The sequence below is a fragment of the Asparagus officinalis genome, chromosome 5, assembly GCF_001876935.1.
Source record: "Asparagus officinalis chromosome 5, Aspof.V1, whole genome shotgun sequence".
In the NCBI taxonomy this organism is placed as follows: domain Eukaryota; kingdom Viridiplantae; phylum Streptophyta; class Magnoliopsida; order Asparagales; family Asparagaceae; genus Asparagus; species Asparagus officinalis.
Window position 1 is genome coordinate 49,308,264 of NC_033798.1, and position 20,341 is coordinate 49,328,604.

Below are 20,341 nucleotides of genomic sequence, written 5' to 3' on the forward strand. Positions count from 1 at the left end.
GCCTACTCCAACAGGCTACTCTAGAATAGACATGACGCCGGGTGAACGATTAGAGAAACAAAGTTGGAGAAATTCCTCTTGATTTGTAGTATAAACATGAATCCATTGATCATTAACCAACACTCTTATCTAATTTGCTCTTTATTTTGTTAGCCTTCTTGTTTATTTGATCAGGAATAGAAGCATCCAATAGTTTTCAATTGAGAGAGGCAGTAGGTGTAGGGTTGTCAAATGAGTGGTTTTGGTTGGGTTTTGGTTGGGTTATAAACGGGTGGACACATTTATAACCATTTGACCATTTATAACCCATTTAGCATTTGCTAAATAGGTCACTTCTCATCCACCCATTTACTAAATGGGTGGTTCATAGGTGACCAATAACACATTTGGTTATGATATTTTTATATATATGTAAGTTTCAGGGATCTACATGCAAACTTTCAGGAGGTTTTCTACAAACTTTAGGGGGTTTTCTACAAACTTACAAGGGGGTTTTTTGTAAACTTTCAGGGGGTTTTCTGTAAACTTTTAGGGGATTTTCTGTAAACTTACAGGGGTTTTTGGTAAACTTCTCACTGCAAAAACCCTCAATTACCAATTTATACAACAAAAAACTGGGGCAAAAGCCTTCAGAGACCATCATAAACATGAAATCTTTAGCCTCTACAAACATTTTCGATTCAACCAAACCATAAACAAGCGCTTGATAACTTCCAGAGTTCGGATAACATCCTTTAAGCTTCATTACTTTTAAGAGCTCGATCCCCCTCTCTAACTCTCCTTTGCTTGCAAAGACCCGAAATCAAAACATTAAACATTACAGTAACAGGATAACATTTCTCTCTTTCCATTCTGTCGCATAACTCTAAATAAAACTACTGTGTGAACTCATAATGAATGTTTAGCAATGATCACTTAAAAATAACGATGAGAATAATGTACATCTGATCATTATAACATGCTCAAGGATCTCAGCTTCAAGACAGCAAATTGATTACATGAAGGCTATAATCCATGGGTTTATGAAGTCTTTGATGTTGCTAATGATACCCTTATCATATGGATTTGGAAACCTTATTTCTGAAGAGTTCCCTGAGGAAAAACATACATAAAGGACCACCAATTAGTAACCAATTAAATTCAAACAGAATCTTGTGTAGTTTTAATTTGATTTCAATATATTTACCTAGCTGAGACTGGACGACTAGTTGAAACTCAGGATATTTCTTCCAGTTAATCTGATTATTGGCAAGTATTAATACACAGAAGCAAGATATACAGAAGCAAAAATCATAAAAGGAACTAGAGAACTTATTCATCAGTTTAGATATTGGCACAGATGCAATATATAAAGTAAAGCACTCACAAGCTCAATGGTACGTAACGTAATATCAGTTAATTTCATCACCTATCTTTAAATATTGATGTCACATAAAGTAAAGCATAGTATTTAAAGAAAACTTAACCGATAACAATTGCTGAAAGTTCCCCAAAAGAGAATTATAAAACCAAAACAGACTAATCCCCCCAAAAATACTAACATATTCCAATTCAAACAAATTCAAGAATGTATTCGAAGTTGATTAAAAAAGTACCCTTCGGTAATAAAATTATGATACCCCCACAAACAGTTCACTTTCTTGGGCTATGAAAGTGATCAAACACAGTAAAACTCTATTCAATTGCAAAATTCAAAACATAAACAATTAACGTTAGCACTCTCAGAACAAGGTAGCATCTTGATCCTTTCCTTACATTTGTAGGCTTGAAATTATTGGTGTCAGATAAAGTGAACTGCCTGCAACTGTCCTGTAGTCCTGTTTGTTTTTAAGGGTTTTACGCGAATAATTGAAGATGGTTGAAACTGCATAAGTGAAAATAGAGATGGATTTGTTTATCCTAGTATCAAGAGCATTTATGCAAATCTTGATGTTTACAATGTATGAAGCATTACATGTCAATACAAGAATGCCGGCACAATGCACACAACAAATGATGGTGCTACTAATCTGCCATTTTTTTTCGTTGACAAAATAAGGTAAGCAGGTATATCCAAAAGTAAGGAAAAGAAAAACACTAGTCATCCCAGGGTTCCAAACATCCAAAGATGCCTTATTATAAAAGCTCCTTTGAGCCTACTAGCTAGTCATACATAGCCTTCAAAGTTTTAAAGATAACAACACACAAAATAAATACAACAATGCGAATTTGATCATACCTTTAGCCAATACTCTAGCAATCAAATCTACTCCCATTCTTTCTAATCCATGGCTCGAAAAAACTACCCTTGCATTAAACGTTGAACAACGGTTATGTATATCACCAACATATTAGTTTCACTTCGCTTTGTTTTACTTTAAAAGCATAATCCAAATAGTGCATGTTCAAACTTCATTAAAAAAAAATTCATTCGATCTCCTCTTCCACCAAACTACTGTTCGCTCTTTCCATTTGAAAACCCTTACTCACTTCAGGTTAGTAAAATCACACTCTAAAGTTTATAATCTCCCCATTAATCCAACATTAAGCTTGTAAGTTTTCCCAACCTGAAACAAATATAGTTTCATTATCAGCTTCACTACCATCATCGCATGCAGTAAATTCATTCAAAGACATGGTAACTGAAACAAGAAAAATAACTTTTCATTATCAAATCATATGTCAAAAGTTAATAAAATAGCTTCGTATATAACAAATAACTACAATAAGAAAAAGAACACTACCCAACAAATTCCAACACAAGATCCATGTCAATATCAATTTTCTGTTGAACACAGGGGCCACACATCATACACATGGTAAGGAGAAAATGACATAACAATATTGCTCAATAATCAACAGAATAAAGTTCAAATCTTATAGCAGAAAATGACTAGATTGTTGTATGGGTGGTAATATTCCCCAAACTTACAGAGTAATCTAATTAAAATATTTACAGTTTAATCAATTTCCCAAACACTTATTCAAACAATTATATAGACCTATTAAGTAGACAACATATCGCAATAATCAACTAAACCAACGAAGTTAACTAAATTGACGAAACATGTGACTTCAATAGAGCTATATATCGTCACCTCCAAATTTTAGAAACTACAGTACATGAATCGTAAACAAAATTACAGCAGAAATAAGTAACTGAATGCTATTTTTGCAAAATAACTAATGCAGATGTACTGTTTGACAAATTGCCACAGAGAGGAAATGCGAAAATAAAACCTAAGGACATCTCTTCAGCGAGCTTAGCGGATTAAAACTTCAGAGCTCGATCAAAGGCCTGATCAAGAAACCCTAAAATTGAAAGGAGATAGGATTAAAAAAAACCCAAAATTGAAAGAAGGATGGATCAAGAAACCCTACTAAGAATGTACCTCAAAATTCAGTGATTAGTTCGATTGAAAACCTGAATGTTGTAATAGCTCGATCAAAGGCCTGAATTTGAACAGGAGAGAGATGAGGAAGCTCGATGGGGAACTATGGCTCGATCGAGAGGAACTATGGCTCGATCGGAGAGGAACTATGGCTCGATTCTCCTGTTGAAGATTCGATTCTCCTGTTAATCGAGAGGAACTATGGCTCGATCGGAGAGAGATGAGGAACCTCGATGGGGAGAGGTGAAATCGAGCGCTTGAGAGGAGAGAGAGGAACTAGAGCTCGAGCGTTTGAGAAAGAGGGGAGAAAGGAGAACGCAGAACGCGTGGGTGTGGATCAGATTGGGTTGGTTATGGGCGGGTCTAGTTATGAACCATTTAGGCTGTATGGAAGCAATACCCACCCATTTAGGATCCGCTTCGTTAAGTGGGTGGGTATAGTTGGACTATTTTGTGAGTGGGTATGGGTAGATTATTAGGTTTGGGTCTAGATTGCCACCCCTAAGTGGCACTAAATTCTTTTGGGGCCTGTCACTTCACTTTCAATGACCGGGGGGAACCACCCAATTTATTTTAAGGTCAGAGAACATTATTTGAATCTCCTCAATAAGCCAAGGCATATTATGATGAGAGCCAACAGAATGAAGTTCCCTCCAAAGAATTGAGTCTATCCTCGAGGGATTAGAAGCATAAATGAAGGAAGCCAATCAATAAACCTTATCATCCCTGTGTAATGCATTGAGAAGAGATATTAACGATGGAAATATAAAAAAAGAAGAATCCCAAAGTAGCCAAATACGACCATTAGGACTAACAGAATAGTTATAGCCCACAATCTTTAGCTATTCTCTTAACAGTTGAGTAGGCCTTATCAGACTTAACCATAAGTTTCAAGAAGAGCAAGACAAGAGATTTGATATGGGGCGACGAACTCTCCTATTAATCCATGTTTATGAGGCCTATTAAACCTGTAACATTCTGCATTAAAATATAGAGGTGCCCTCTTTGGCCTATAAAAAATGCAAGATATCACCTGAGTTGCCTTGAGAGCTAGTAGCAGGAACTTCTCCCTTTGTATAGTCATCCATTCAGAATCCGCGTTAGAGACAGAACTCTCTCCTGGCGCCTGAGATGATCTGGAATGAGAAGAATTTAGCACAGAAGCAATGTCCTAATCCACTTGATTTACAGGTAGCAGTATTTGGCTGCACTTCATTTCTCTCAACCACCTTAGCGGGATCAGTCCCCACGTCGGTCGATCGCTGGAGCAACACCAGAACAACTCAACTCAGTTGCAAGACCCAACTTAAATAGATTTTCTCTTCGCATGCAACAATTACTTACAAGCCCTCCAGTTGCATCAAAACAAACACCAGCTAAGTCTATCCAATTCAACCGGCTGAAAAGGAAAATTCTCAAACCAAGTTTGTGGTTTCTCTTTCTTCTTTAGAGCACTCACCTACATAGCACCAGCCAAGTCTATCCAATTCAACCCAGCTGAACAGGAAATTTTCAAAGAAAAGTTGTGGTCTCTCCCACGTCTTTTGTAGGGTATCCATGTAAAAAATATGTGCTGATGCTCTTAGTCTCAACTGCAGCTAACATGTGGTTGTAATCTTGAAGTATAGAACGTGGTGGAGGATAAGAGGTTGTTGATGACTTTTTGATAATCCCCTTGAATAAAGAAATGCTTATTTGGCCACTTGCTGCAAGCACAGCTAATAACTTCACAGTAAGCTCTGGGTTAGTATCTTCTGGCCTTAAGGGGAATAGATTCAGCATCGAATAGTACCAGTCATCTAAATTGGTGAGCCCAGTCCTTGAAAATGTGGTTCCATCCAGTAGCTGATGCCTGAAATTGATCAATGGTTCAGATTGAGATTCTGGTTTAATGCCCTGCCAACCATCCGGGAATTTCTCAGCTGCCTAGGCGTTAATTGAGTAACGTAGACCCACAGGCCCTTGCCACTCCCCCGAAATCTTTGGTGTTCTGATCTTTCCGAATAATTCACACGGCATAAACCATCCAACGTTATCTTTAGGCTTAAGAAAGATCATGCTGTAAGCTGGAACTTTTGAAAGCAGATCACAGCTCAATTGTAGTCCCCAAATTAACCATGTCAAAGCTTTTACCAATTCAAATCCAATAGGACTTTAGAAGATTGAGAGTGGAGCAATCTCCTCAGGAAGCATGACGTCTCAGGCACAAGGTATCGTTACGAAGCTTCCTGGCCTGCTAGCCAAGAATAATGTATATTGAATGGCATCATATTCTACTTTCCAGATTAATAGAGCAATTTGAGAGGGCATCTTAAGTTCCAAATCAAACTTTATGTAAGATGTTTACTTCGCAATTATTTATTGTGTAGTCGAGTGCTTACTTACTTTTTGTTGCTTAAGCTTAAACTAGAACAAATAAAAGCAGATTTTAAGCTTATATATTCTTAACAGTGCATCCTGTGGCAAGACCTAAGGTTGATTTTAGAATAAGCATGAAACCAACCCTATTCTAATGAAAAGCTTGAACAATGAAAGTAAATTGCGAATGACCAAGTCCTCTACTTAAATCAGTGTTCTGGTTTTGGAAATTGATCAAAGTATTCCATCAAAAACACAAAATAGAAGGGTATCACACCAGTAAATAAAAATAAAAAAAGGTAATCAGAATGTGATGTATATCTTATATGCCATCAAAGACAGAAACATAAGCATACAATATCAGCAAAAAAATTATTTGAAGGGTGGTAGCATAACTTTACTTTTTTCTGTATGGTAGCATTTCTAACCATCACTGAATATTTATCTTCCTAAAAAATTTTCATAATAAAGTATGTCCAAAGCTATTTAAAGAATCCTCAAGTGTTACAGACAAGAATAACATTGAAACCTATCTAAAGTCAACCTCAGTGAACCAACTTCGTCCCGCATAACATCATAAAAATAGTTCATACGCCTCATGTAAGGAAATAAATTCTTGTGGTACAAGGAATGAGAGGCTAGTAGTGAATAAATACCGAAAGCTGTTAGATGACATCCTAAAATATTCCAGATTCTACTTCATGTACATCCATCAGTAAAATAACTGCAGACATCACGATCCTGCAAAAAGCGAGAATAAAAAGATGAGTACAGGGTGATCTATGGTTGTAAGAAATAACTAGATCAAAGTAAAAAAAAATATATGGCCTTTTCCTTACTTCTCAGTTGTACGCCCTCTTCCAGATATTTTAAAGATTTAGCTCACATTCAACAGATATAGAGTTACATTCTGCATCTTCTAGATAGACATTTTGAATATATGAATTCACTCCAATACACTGGAAAGCAGTGTAGCCATGTCCCAGCATTTCTAGGATTTTTCATATCAAAATATTTACCCTGGATTGTAGGTTCCTTGCTTTCTAGCTAATTAATTTGTGCTAATTAAAAGCATAACGAGCTGCTAAGGCCTGGCTCACTGGTAAAGGAAGGGGTTGGGTTGTGGGAGTCCCAAATTCAAAACCAAGTTGACAGCTTTTTTTTAAAATTGAAAAAGAAAACCAAAAATTCTCCTGGGGTTGGGTTGTGGGAGTCCCAAATTCAAAACCAAGTTGACAGCTTTTTTTTAAAATTGAAAAAGAAAACCAAAAATTCTCCTCTTAGTTTTTTTTCCTTTTTATTTTTTTTTCTCTTTTTTTCTTTTTCTATTTGTTTTTTCCTCTCTCTCTCTCTCTCTCTCTCTCTCTCCCTCCCTCCCTCCCTCCTCCCCCCCTCTCTCTCTCTCTCCTTATAAATTCCCTTTACAAAGAGCAAGACATTCATGAGCTCTCTCATATGAACTCTTCAAGCATGCTCTTTGCCATACAAAAAAAAAGATTTATACCTATCTAAATCAGCTAATAAGATATTTTATTCATTAAGAATTGAAGATGCCACAGGTTTTCAAGGATTACAAAGTAAACAGAAGTGTTCTAAGGTATTCCACACTACCTCGCTATCTTTCTTTACAAAAGAGTTCTTAATATTGGTAACCTAAATAAATTTCAAGGCCCTTGCCATCTAGGGATAGTGTCCTGTTTCAAATAAACTTCACCTCAAAAGACTAATCTGGCACTAAATTGTTTCTAGGGTTAATTGTGAATAGACCCCCCTGTAGTATCACCTAGTTGCGAATAGACCCCCTCTAAGTTTATTTGTGAAAATCGACGCCTTGAATAAATTATTTTTTACTCCTAAAATCATTAAAAATGTTTTGAGGAGGCGGATAGACCCCTTACAGTTCTATTGGTGAGGATAGACCCCCAATTGCTAATCTTTTTTTTTTACTTTCAAAAGAAACAAAAAGTTCGCCAAGAGGGGTGTATTAGCTTGGGCCAATACTATAAGGGGTCTCTTTGCAATTGGCTGATACAACAGGGGTCTATTCACAAATTAACCCTTGTTTCTAACAAAAGAACTAAAATTTCGAATTACTAAAAGCGAACTCTTACAAGAAATAAGACTAATTTATATAAACTTCTGAGGCTGGTCATCATAAACAGCAGAAAAGCAGAAAAGAATCAACTTCCTTAATTAAAAAATAATAAAACAAACATAAGGTAATTTGGGAGGCAAAATAAAGCTGCAGCCTATAAAAATTTGAAGCAAGAACAACACCTCATCTATTTTCTCACATGAAATAAGGCTACTGTCTTTTGCTTCAAAAGGATTACATTTTGCATACATGATGAAAGAAAGGGTAAAAATCGCAATTCAATCATCCCAAAAAATAAGTTAACTGACAACAGGATAATTATGTTCGCAATTCAACTAACTTCTTTAACAAACGCTGCCAAGAAGGAGAAAGAAAAGTGCTGACCAAATAGTTACACAGTTCAATATTGCAGCAGATGAAAGTAACAGCAGGGTACTTCAGCAAGGTATTCATCAAATTGTCACCATAATTTACTGGACCTAAGATAAGAAGTGTCTTTTGGTAGGTTCAAAACTTGCAGAAGGTCCTTCTTTTCAAGCTCTCTTGAGCATAAACAATCCAAACTAAATAGTCAACCTTAATATCACTGTTTATTTGCAATAACCCAAGAAAACCCCGACCCGTGTACATATAGAGAATCCAAATATTGCCAAAATCAGCATGTGAAGTCCTTAAAGTGAGGGATAAAGCTATTCTCAAATGGGGATCTGTTGAGGATGTTATTGCAAAGTTTAATTCTTGGGCTCGCAATGATAAATTCATTTTATCTAGAGCTTATAGTGAGACTATGGGTTCTTCAAGTGAGGGGTGTTGGTCTCATCTTGTTAGGAGGAGTAACACTGCTCCTAAGCATTCATTTATCTTGTGGTTGGCTAATTATAATAGATTACTCACCCAAGATAGATTATTGAGGAGAGGTATAATCACTATTAATTCCTGTGTTTTATTCTCTGCTGGTGCTGAGGATATTTCCCGTCCGTTTTTTAGTTATCCATATTCATCATTGGTGTGGTGATCTTGCAGCTGGTCTTTGGTGATTGATTCGTATTCTTTCCATTTGTGGGGAATTCTTTTGCTAAGAAGGCGAAGAAGATTGCTTTGGCTGCTACCATTTATTTTTTGTGGATGGAGACAAACTACAGGCTCTATGCTGGGAAGTGGAAACCTCCTGGATGTGTAATCAAAGGGATTATAACTCATGTACTTACTTTGTTATATCAGGTCTCTGTCTGCTCAGTTTCGATGCTGGGTAAATTCCTTGAGATAGGTTGAGTTTTGTTTGTGGTTGTAAGTGGTATATAGTATCAGCTTATCCAGTTTGATGTCAGTTTGGTAATCTCAGGTATGCTGAGTAGAAGTTTGTACATGCACTGTTTCATATGGTAATAAAAATCCATTTCATTGACCCAAAAAAAAGACAATAAAGCAGTGAGCTATGCATATTAGACATCAAGGATAGATACTGACTTGTAAATTATGATAACAAAAATGCTGAGGTATAGAGAAAGCTTGATCATCCTGTATTTCTTCTCCGCATTTAGCACCCTGAATATCTCAGTGACATTTATATGGTGCTTCCTCTCCATAAACCTGCAAAATATGACTTCTATATTTTAAAAAAAATGTTTCCAACTACACTAATTTATGGAAGGACAACATTTACTATGAGAAGATCATGATACTCCAATATGCAGAAAAGTAAGGTTCCCAAACTCTCAGAATTGTTTTTTTTTTTTAAATGAAGTTTCATCTCCATGAGTTCCACCACTAGAGGTGGAAAATCCTATAAGGCAGGTAGATCTTAAGAAAACTAGAAAAAATCATTTTTTCCACTTATTTATCTTTTTCCCCTCAAATACATGGACCAAAGAGAGCAAAAAAATTGAGCAAAAAGAATCCTTGACTTTTCACTTAGCTTCTTCCAAATTTCATGAGTCAATACTTCATTCATTTTGCTCTGCACCCAATTGATTTTGCTTGGCACCCACTAACCCACTAAGATGAAAAATTACTTCCAACTTCATATTTAACACTGTAAGTTTAATGAAATATAAAGAGACTAATTGATCTATATCCACGTTGCACCTTTTGAAATGATTCAAGAAATCATATTGCATAAACTATTATAAGAAGATGAAAATCTAAGACATCTTTTGTGCAAGTTAAGATGTGTCACAGTACTTCTTGTTTCCCGCACACGCGCACACACACACACATATAGCTTTCATTACAGCTTAAATTTTTTACATTCTTCACTTCCATAATATTCAGCAAAAAATAAAAATACATTGTTGGTGTTCGAGGTTTCTGATGTCATGTCTGAATTCTCTATGCTTTATCATGTCTGTGCTATGTTTATGAACATGCTTCTCATATTGAAAAAAACTGTGGCACTTTTTTTTTTGTATTAGGTGGCCTTTCATTTAAATTTTACGACTTCTGTGCTGTTACCAGTCCCTTAATATTTCTATTATCCAAGCCTCCATTTTCATTCATCAAGAACTAATTATAATTTGCATGTAAAAATGACATATGGAACACCAGAAGTGTCTTTATTACTTTCACCAGAAATATTCACCAATTCCAGTAAGATTAGGGAGCTGACATTCAGATCCAATTTAACTAAAAGTTTTGGCTTAGAATCTCTAAAATTGAAACTGAAAATGCGAGGCCAGATAAGATGTTAATTTACGTCCTCTAGTGGCGCCAGTGGACTTTGATAGCTCTAGAAATCAATTGGATCCTACAAATTTACAATGGAGTACCAAATTTTGACTCGTCACTGTGCTAAGTAAGAACCACGGTATCTCATATTATGTGAGAACTACCAATATCCTAAAGTGTGTTATGCGGAAATATGAAACCACAATTTCTTCAAAGTATTTTGCATTACCTTAACAATATCCAAACAAAGCCAGGACATTTCCAAAAATGTTGCAGGTGAAATACTATGTTTTTAATCGTAAAGGTCTATTGTATTTCAACCTTAAAGGTCAAACACTTAGTAGAGTTTAGACCGATGAAATTGTCAGGACATAGTACGTACAATATCTCTTCTTTGAGTAATAACAAACTTGAAACTAATATTGGTTTGAGATGATATAGTACATGTAAATACAAGTATAAGAAGTGTATGAGGCGAAACGATGCAAAAATTAGCTCAAAAACAAATTTCAACCTTTCTACCATCAATGGTAGTCATTGACCTTCGATGGTAAGAAGAGCTCATCAATAGTCAACATGTGTCATCAATGATTTTTACTCCCAAGACTTTTATATCATCGATGGGCTTCTCAACCATCAATGTGGCCTTGACACCATCAATGATCGAGAGCCACCATCGATGGTAAACACGCTAATTACAGATTTTTCTAATTTAATCATAGTCGTCCATTACTTATATATTCTCCAAATTCTACCATGTTTGGGATCTCTTTTCTAACCTATTGGGGAGTTCATACATTTAAAGAGAGAGAAAGAAGGAGAGTTCTAGGGTTTTGATTTGTGAGAGATCAAGTTGAAGATTTTGACCCCCGTAGCCTCGTTAAACTCTCACTTGTCGCGTACAACATCTTCGGATCATTTCATTGTGAGAATTGCCTTTGAATTGATTCCAAGATGCCGTCTCGTAAGCCTACTGAATCGGATTTGTAATTCAATTGAACTCTTTGCATTGTGAGGAAGTCCTTCCAAGAAAAGGAAGAATAGACATAGGATTATTATCCAAGCCACTCTAAAATCCAGGGCGCCACTCTAAAATCAAGTGCGTTTCTAGTTAATTGCTCTTGGTGTTTGATTATATTGCTTTATATTGTTGATCGCTTTTATTTTATATCTTCCGCTGCATATTCTGTGTTATTTTAGCAAAAAATAGTAGCAATCCTTTTCACTCTCCCTTTAGGCTTGCATCTAAAATCGAACAAGAGGTATTAGAACCTCGTTACCATCTATAGGATAGAGATGTCTAGTTTGACCGTCGCAACGGCTTTTTCCTGAGAGACATGCAGTTAACCAACCCCTACTTTTTGATGGGACAAATTACACCAATTAGAAAGTACACATGAAAGTGTTTTTGTTGTCCACTAATTTTGACACTTTGAGTATAACTGAGACTGGTTATAATGAACCTACAACCGTTGTAGCTGAGACCACCATTGTCACTTCTAGAGATAAGTGGTCTTCTAGTGACTAAAAAATGTTATTCTTTAAATACAAAAGCTATGAATGCTCTTTGTTGTTCTATAACTGTGAAGAGTTTAACCGTGTGTCAAATTGTACTACTGCGCAAGTAATTTGGAATACTTTGGAAGTTACACACGAATGAACTTCATAGGTGAAAAAGATGAAAGTTACAATATTGTAAGTATAAGAATTTCAAGATGAAGGCCTCAGAAAGTATTTAGGACATGTTCACCCGATTTATGAATATTATGAACAAATCAAAAACTTTGGAAAAAGAATATCATAATAAGGAGCTTATGAGAAAAATTCTTCGTTCTCTTTCCAGAGATTGAAATCCAAAAGTAACGGCCATCGAAGGATTGCAAAACTTTTCTAAACTAACTCTTGAGAATCTTATAGGGAATCTTCTTACATATGCAGTGCATCTGAAAGAAAGAGAAAACAATTCAAAAAATAACTACAAAAAGAAATCGTTAGCTTTGAAAGCGAACAGGGAAAAAATAAAGTCCAAGGCAAACAAGGGCTTGAGCTCGAGTTTTGAGAGTGAGAAAGCTAACAATGTACATCAAATTGTGGCTATGAATTCTTCCTTAAATCAAAATATGATCAAAAATTTCTGCAATAAAAACAGAAACACTACATAAACAAGGTAAATAAATATAATTCTAGTGATTCTGATACTAACCAACTTGTTTTCGATGCAGAAAACGCAAGGAAGAATTGTCCACTGAACAAAAAATACTATAAAGTAAAGGGCAAAAGCTCCATAGTGACTACCTATGAAGCACGGACACGCATAACATGAAGCCGTGTCGTGTCGTGTCCGTGTCGGACACACGTGTCAAACACACGTATCCTATGTATTTTTTAGGATTTGCCTCGTGTCGGCGTGTCGGATGGCCGTGTCGGATCCGTGTCCGTGCTACATAGGTGACTACATGTGACAAGTCAGAGAGTAGCCCAAGTGATGATGACAAAAGAGTACACTGTTGTCTCATGGCTAAAAATAGTAATTCAGATGAACTCGAACACCAGAGCTCCGATAGTGAGGTATACCCTGCATATGATGTTTTCTATTCTAAATAAAATGAGATGTTAGGTCAATATGAAGAACATGCTGAAAAATATAAAGTTGTTAAAAAGGTGAATTCAAGTTTAAAAAAGGATAATAAATTGTTTAGTGATAAATTAAAAAAAACTTTAGAATTGAATACATCTAACAATACAAGTGAAAATATTTCTTTTGAATGCACATAATGTTCCACGTATAGAGACATGAGTTAATCCAATCAAGTAATTGAAAAATCAAGTGAAAACGAATTATTAGTTGCTAGGGTAAATGAGCTTTTATGTGAGCTGTCTTCTGAACAAAGAACATTTGAAACTAAGTGCATTACTATAATTTCTGAAAATAAACTAAGCCTGAAAGTATTGATTTGGAAAAGGCCGTGAAAAAATTTTCGTTGGGCTCAAAAAGTTTAAACATAATCCTTCCCAATCAACGATCTGCAAAAGCTAAAACTGGACTTGACATATTCAGAAAAACATAAAAAGTTTCAACATTCTTTTATCAAAGGAAACAACTTAACTCTTTTTGCACCCATTTCTAATGCATCTTCTACTATTTGTACTTTATGAGGTAGAATGAGTCATATTTCAACGAATTATCATATATAATATAGAGTTAAAACAGTTTAAACGGATTTGGATACCTAAAAGCAAAAGTATCAACTAACATGGACCAATGGAGATACCTAGGTCACATATTTTTGCTTTTCTGTAGGTGTACAGGAAAGCTCACGAGTAAGGTAACATCTGTGTTGGTTCCTCAAGGCATATTCAGAAGACAAGAATTTGTTTCTTACCATAACTAAGAAGAAGGCGACGATGAGAAGTTACTGATACATGCAGAAAATACCTAATTATGCAAGTCAGGATTTATTGCAAAGGCGCAATTTACATAAACGGTTGTTTCAGCAAATCTTCTCAAAGCAGTGTGTAAAGATATATTATGTAACCTCTCCTGTTGTATGTACATATGTTTTGGATTTTTAATTTCTTTTTCTTTTTCTTTTTAGGTTTGTTTTTAGATTCTTTTCTTTTTTATCTTTTAATAAAATAAAATAAAAAATTTCTCTTTCTTTCTTTTTGTTTTTTTTTTATTTTAAAAAACTTATATGTCTATGTATGTGCTTTTACAGGTTTGATTCAGATGAGATTATTCTTTTTCTATATAGGTTTGATTATGTCACACGGGCTCACTCATGGCTTTTCAACGTATATGTATGTATTTTTGTACACAATGATCAAAAGATGATTACATGATGCGTTATTTACACGAGATATTTCATATAGTAATTTCACACACTTATTTCTATACTATCATGTTTTATGATGTGAAATAGTGGCAGAGAGTCTTATATTTAGTTTATAGATATCTTTTGCTACATCAAATGTTTTTGAGCTTATTTTTAACTTGGCTAATACACAATCATTTATCTTTATGTGCTAAAGTGCATTCCTTTCAAATATGAATCAAATAATAAGTGTATTTGTTAAAAGATAGATAAAAAATCCATTGTCTTATGAGATCCACGAAAAAGTTGAGTGTATTTGTTAAAAGATGGTTAAAGACCCACAATTGTGGATCTGTGTTTGTGCATATCTCGAAGGTTAGCCATCCTATATTGAATATATTTTATATATAGAGATGGTGTGAATCGCCCACCAAACAATTTCGTTTTTCCTCCTAAATCCTATACGGTTGAGATGGTAGGGTGATACTTTGACTCTAGTCTCTGTTGAGAAAGTTTGAGTCTTATTATTGCTCAATATTCACTCTGATATATTTTTGTGTGTGGTTTTTTTGACATGTTTTTCTCTCATGTTCCTGTGTTTTGTCCAATGAACTAGTATAAGTCTTTTCACTATGTGTTTCACACACTTTACACTTATATTTGAATTTGATCTTTTAGTGTGTGCTTTTTTTGACGTGTTTTTCTCTCATGTTCCTGTGTTTTGTCATTAAAGTTTGATCTCTTATGCTATTTTTCTATAAATATTTTATCTGAACCTATGTGTTTTCCTCTCATGTACACATTTCGGATGATTTCTTTCTAAATTTCTCGTGTATAAAGTATATACAATTGTGTATTTTTCTACTTTTACTAATAACAAAAGGGGGAGAATTTAGTGAAATTTGATGAGTTTTTGCATGAGTAGAGCTTTTGACTTAGTGCATGTTTTGATTTTTTTAAAATATTTTTTGAAAACACTTGATGCATTGTTTAGGGAGAGCCTTACAATACTTGTGCTTGATTACACTTTTTATGAATGCATAAATATAGGGGGAGCATTGCATATTTTTTCTTTTGCATGAAAGTGCATTTGTGCTTATTTTTGTTGTCTATATATCTCAAATATGCATGTATATCGGTATTCCAAATTTTAAATTTATTATTATCAAAAGGGAGAGATTATTAAGATGTAGTTCATACAAGATCTCTTATTTGAGTAATAACAGACTCTCATTTAGTATTAATACTGGTTTGAGATGATATAGTATAGGTAAATATAGGTATACGAAGTGTACGAGGTGAAACAACGTTAAAATCAGAAAATCAGCTCAAAAACCGATTTCAGCCTTTCTACCATCGATGGTAGGCATTGACCATCAATGGTAAGAATAGTTCATCGATGGTCAACATGTTTCATTGATAACTTTTACTCCAGAGACTTTTATATCATCAATGGGCTTTTCAACCATTGATGAGGCCTCGACACTATCGATGGTCGAGAGCCACCGTCGATCTTAAACACTCTATTTTCAGATATAATCTCAGCCATTTGTTGTTTAAATATTCTCTAACTTCTACCACATTATCTATTTTCTGACTTATTGGGAAGTTTATATCATAGAAAGTGAGAGAAAAGAGAATAGTTCTAGGGTTTTGATTTATGAGAGATCAAGTTGAAGATTTTGACCCCTGGAGCCTCATTAAACTCTCATGCATCTTGCACATCTTCAATTCGTTTCATTATGAAAGCTGTCCTTGGATTGATCTTCTTCATCATTCTTCATCAAACTATGCTTATATACTTAGAAGGATGGTTTGTTTAACAAAATAGTTATAAGATCTTTCTTGTACTCTGAGCTTTAATTCTTTGTGTTGGTTTTGCTTTAAACTTTTTTAACGGCGTACTTATGCCGATTAAACTGAGGATTGCGGCTACCTAAGGCTAGGAGTTGCTCATTGTGAGAGTTAAGTTAGATGACTAGTTTGAGGTCGATTCCATGATGTGGTCTTGTAAGTCCACTGAATCGGATTTATGATTTAGATAAACTCTTTTCGTAGTGAGGACGCCCCTTCAAGAGAAGGAAGAGTGAACGTAGGATAGTTATTTGAACCACTATAAAATCTCGTGTTCCTGGTTGATTGTTCTTGGTGTTTGATTGTATTGTTTTATATTATTTATCGCTTTTATTTTACATATTCCACGACATATTATGTGTTTTTTTAGCGAAAAATGGTAATAATCCTTTTCACCCGCAACCCCCGGCTTGCATGCAATGTTTTTAATATCGACCGATAAACCGATATTATCGGTGATTTATCAGTTTTGAGGGTCTTCTGCTATGATAAGTTCGATTCTAAATATGTTATCATTTTTTAATGTTTATCGCCAATAATGCGGCGATAAAGTGAGTTATCGACCGATAATATCGACCCAAAATTAGAATTACGGCCTCTGGTTTGAGTTTTGATTTCGGGCACGGGTACTTATTCAATGCACTTCAAAACCCGACCTGACCTAAGTTTCTACCAATAGTTAGTGATCCTAAACATAATTATTTACATTGTAGTATGTTTATATTATATTATGTATGTTAGATTATATTTTAGAATATTATGTTATGTATATCACTATCCAGTAATATCACTCCGATAAATACTATTTATCCCTGATATATTCCCGATATCTGTTATCCGATATGAATATTGACTATTCAATAAATTCTCAATAACCGATATTTAAAACTTTGTTTGCATGTAAGGTCCAATATATTAGGTCATAGTGGACATAGTAAGCAATGAACTAGAATGAACGTATAGGTATTTGATGGGAAAACAAAGGAGATGTCAGCACATCCTACAAATGATATACTCAAAGTAACTCTATAAGAAAAGATGTTTACGTACAATATTATAGTAAGTGTTGGGTGCTATTAGAAGAAACGGAAACCAATGCCATGTTAGGATAAAAATTAATCATAAAGCTCCTTCGACCACAAATCTAAGATGATCACTACATTTATACGAGATGAATCATATAGGTTGATATAGTCATACTCCAAATCAAATAAGCAAATAAGATGTCAGGAAGTAAAACAAATTGAAACAGAAATGTCAATAGATTCAAATCTACTAATAGAGTAAAAAATCCAATATTTTACCAGAGCATGATGAAACATGGTCAATTTTCTATGCCTATGAAATTCCTCCATGGACTATCATTCACATTCAATTTGGTTCACAACATAGCTTGGAAAAGCGGTCTAGGCTCTCATATAGGCTCCCGCCTAGGCCTAGGTGGTACTTAGGCCATCCGCCTATATCTTAGAAGCACCAAGCAGAGCATGGGCTGTTATGCGGATTGCAAAAAGTAGTTCGTGATCTGATCTCCTTCGTTGCCACCTCTACGTCCTCCTACCTCCTTGGCCTCCCCCAGCCTTCAGCAAAATCTCCTCTAGATCCAGATAAAAAAAGTTGTCGGTCCCATGCTCTTAGCGCAATATCCGCTACTAGAGTAACCGCTCATTGGTGTCGGAAAAGTGTCATTGTCTCATGCTCCTACTCTTTCTTATATGTTTCATGTCCTTTTATTAGATAAGAATATAAATTATGATAGTAAACTAACCAAATCCCTAAATTGTTTTGCTCTTTTCCTTCCAACCCCTTCTAAATAATATAAACTAATCAAGGTTGTCCAGGATCTCAGCTCGGAAGCAATGAACATATTTCACTCCCACTTTTTCCCGCTAAGAATGTTTTATGAAACTCTCACTTCCAAATTTGGAGTATCTTACTTTCACATGATTCACAGATTCAACAAGCAATTGATATTTAACGATCAAAGGTGTAGTACTGCTTGTAGTAGCGATCCTTATATCTTGTATTAACAATCGAAAGAGGGTCGAAAGAAAAATTCTCTATTTGGAAGAATTTTCTTGGTCTTCTGATATTAATAGATAGATTGATTGTTTCGCTGAATTTTCTTGATCTTCCAATATCAATAGATTGATTGTTTCGCTCATGTATCTTCCAAAAAGGAAAAAGATTTTTGAGAGTTGTTTCATGAATCCATGAGAAAGTAATTGGGCTCTCCCAATAAGTAAAAAATGTATCGTGCCAAAATCGAACCAGGGTTTGCAGTGGTGGAGGAACCGGATTAGAAAAAAAAAGGTATTCTAGTTGTAAGATAGCTAATGAAACCATAGCTAGAACTGAGATCTCATTCAAAGAGATAGATAGTAATATTTGGGGTTTCTTTTTTTTATCCTTTACGGATGATCCGACAACAAGGACCATGATTGGGAATTATTTGATCGTCTTTCTCCATATTCCTTTTCTCAATCTTGATTCACATAGAAATTCGGAGATTATAATAATACTAGTGAAATTAGATAGATCCAATTTCCCACGAGCATAGGTATCATCTAATCGAATTTCTCAGTTTAAATATTGTATGGGTAGACTCGACAATACCCTTGTATGGCTTCTTCTATTTCTCGATAAAAAGAAACATGACCAATAGAGATTCAAATGTATATATGATGGATTTCTTTTTTCCCCTCGTTTATACAACACATCCCCTAAGAGAAAGTCTTAACTCGACGACGATTTGATGACCATTTTTGCATAAGAATGTACGGTACAACACATTGTATTTGAGAGAATTATAAATATCAATGTATCATGGATTGCCATGGTCTTCTGGGGATTGTTGGAATTTATATACAAAGTAAGAAGTATTGTAAGATAAGATTTTGGATACTTTCTTATTGGATTGGAATACAATCAATCAGTTCCGCAGTAATTACTACAAATAAATTCACTAGAATAACTAGATTTTTGTCAATTATTGATGCTTATTATGATCCATATTCTACGGTTTTGGTATAATTGTTTTTATTTACTAGACTATAGTACATGATAGACTTCAAATTTCGAGAATGCCCAGCTCAAAAGCAATCCAAGACACCAGAATGAAGTAAGGCTCTAGAAAAGCTTTTTAACTATACCTCCTAAAAAGACTGCAAGAGGTTTTACCGATCTTATTATCTCTGGAAGCCCTTCTAACACAAAACTTGTTTCCTCGAGTCTGGAAAAGGCTCGACCAAGAAATTTTTCCCAAAGCCGACTAAGAAGTCAATGGACCAACAGTTCCCACTAGCTAGGGAGGAATGAGAGAATTCTAGTCAGACTCTTAACTCGTTTCCAATGTATCATCCATGTTGATTTAGTGGCTGTCAAGTCGCCTAGTGCTTACTATAACACTGTTTCACAGATCAACTGAATATCAAACATGGGAAACTAATGGATAAGGATAAGTAGCAGAATTGACAGAGAAATTCATAGGCCTAGGTGGGATGGGATAAATAACGGAATAGAGATGATGACAATGAGAGAATTCTGTACAACGCATCACCATTATTGTGCACATAAAGGATGTAGGAACCATTGTTGTAGAGCATGTGAAATCCTCATCTGCAAATTATTTAGAAATTGAAGCAATTTAAAAGAGATTATAACCAACTAAACTTATATTGTACATCAACATATCATACACAGTATACAAAAAGATAGTCCTTTTGAATTTTAGCTTTGTCATGTGCTTGCCATACAAGTTGCTCAGATATGATTCTTCTACAAATGTAAGCACTATGCCCAGTTGTCCAATTACACAAACATGCAAAATCATGGACAAAAACTGTGGAGAAGGTGAAAAAAGAAGTTCATGAATGTGAATCAGTGTAACACGTAATTGTCCCTTGTTTAGACATCTTATTTCTAAACTAATCAGGCTAAGCACTACATGCTTTGACAGTCAAGTAGACTGAATCCTGCAACATTCATGATTCATGTGCCTAAGGCTTCCTGACTACAAAAGCATTGTGCATAACACGATCTAATATCTAGAAGCTATGCTAGAAGCCTGGAACTACAACCCAGGTATTAAACTAGGCAAAAGATTGCTGTCCAACAATTCAAGTAGTCTCATACTTTTTTTTTTAATAGATATACCAGCCTTCATTATTAAGACTTAAAAACAG

General features: G+C 35.0%; 1 protein-coding gene across 16 annotated transcripts in view; it reads right to left on the minus strand.

Moving 5' to 3' along the window:
* LOC109843147 (protein cornichon homolog 1-like) overlaps nucleotides 569–20,341 on the minus strand; it is a 28,280-nt gene continuing 8,507 nt past the window's right edge. For 2 of the 16 annotated variants that reach the window (XR_002247536.1, XR_002247537.1), the window contains exons 2-6: nucleotides 19,717–19,775; nucleotides 9,292–9,414; nucleotides 6,386–6,470; nucleotides 1,187–5,604; nucleotides 569–1,092 (exon numbers count right to left, since the gene is read on the minus strand). Coding sequence is in view for 2 of the 16 variants with exons in the window: in XM_020412080.1 (XP_020267669.1) it covers nucleotides 12,748–12,783; nucleotides 12,945–13,079; nucleotides 19,717–19,775 (230 nt within the window). In the remaining 14 variants the exon portion in view is untranslated. The other 14 variants (XR_002247547.1, XR_002247542.1, XR_002247543.1 and 11 more) reach the window with 14 other exon arrangements.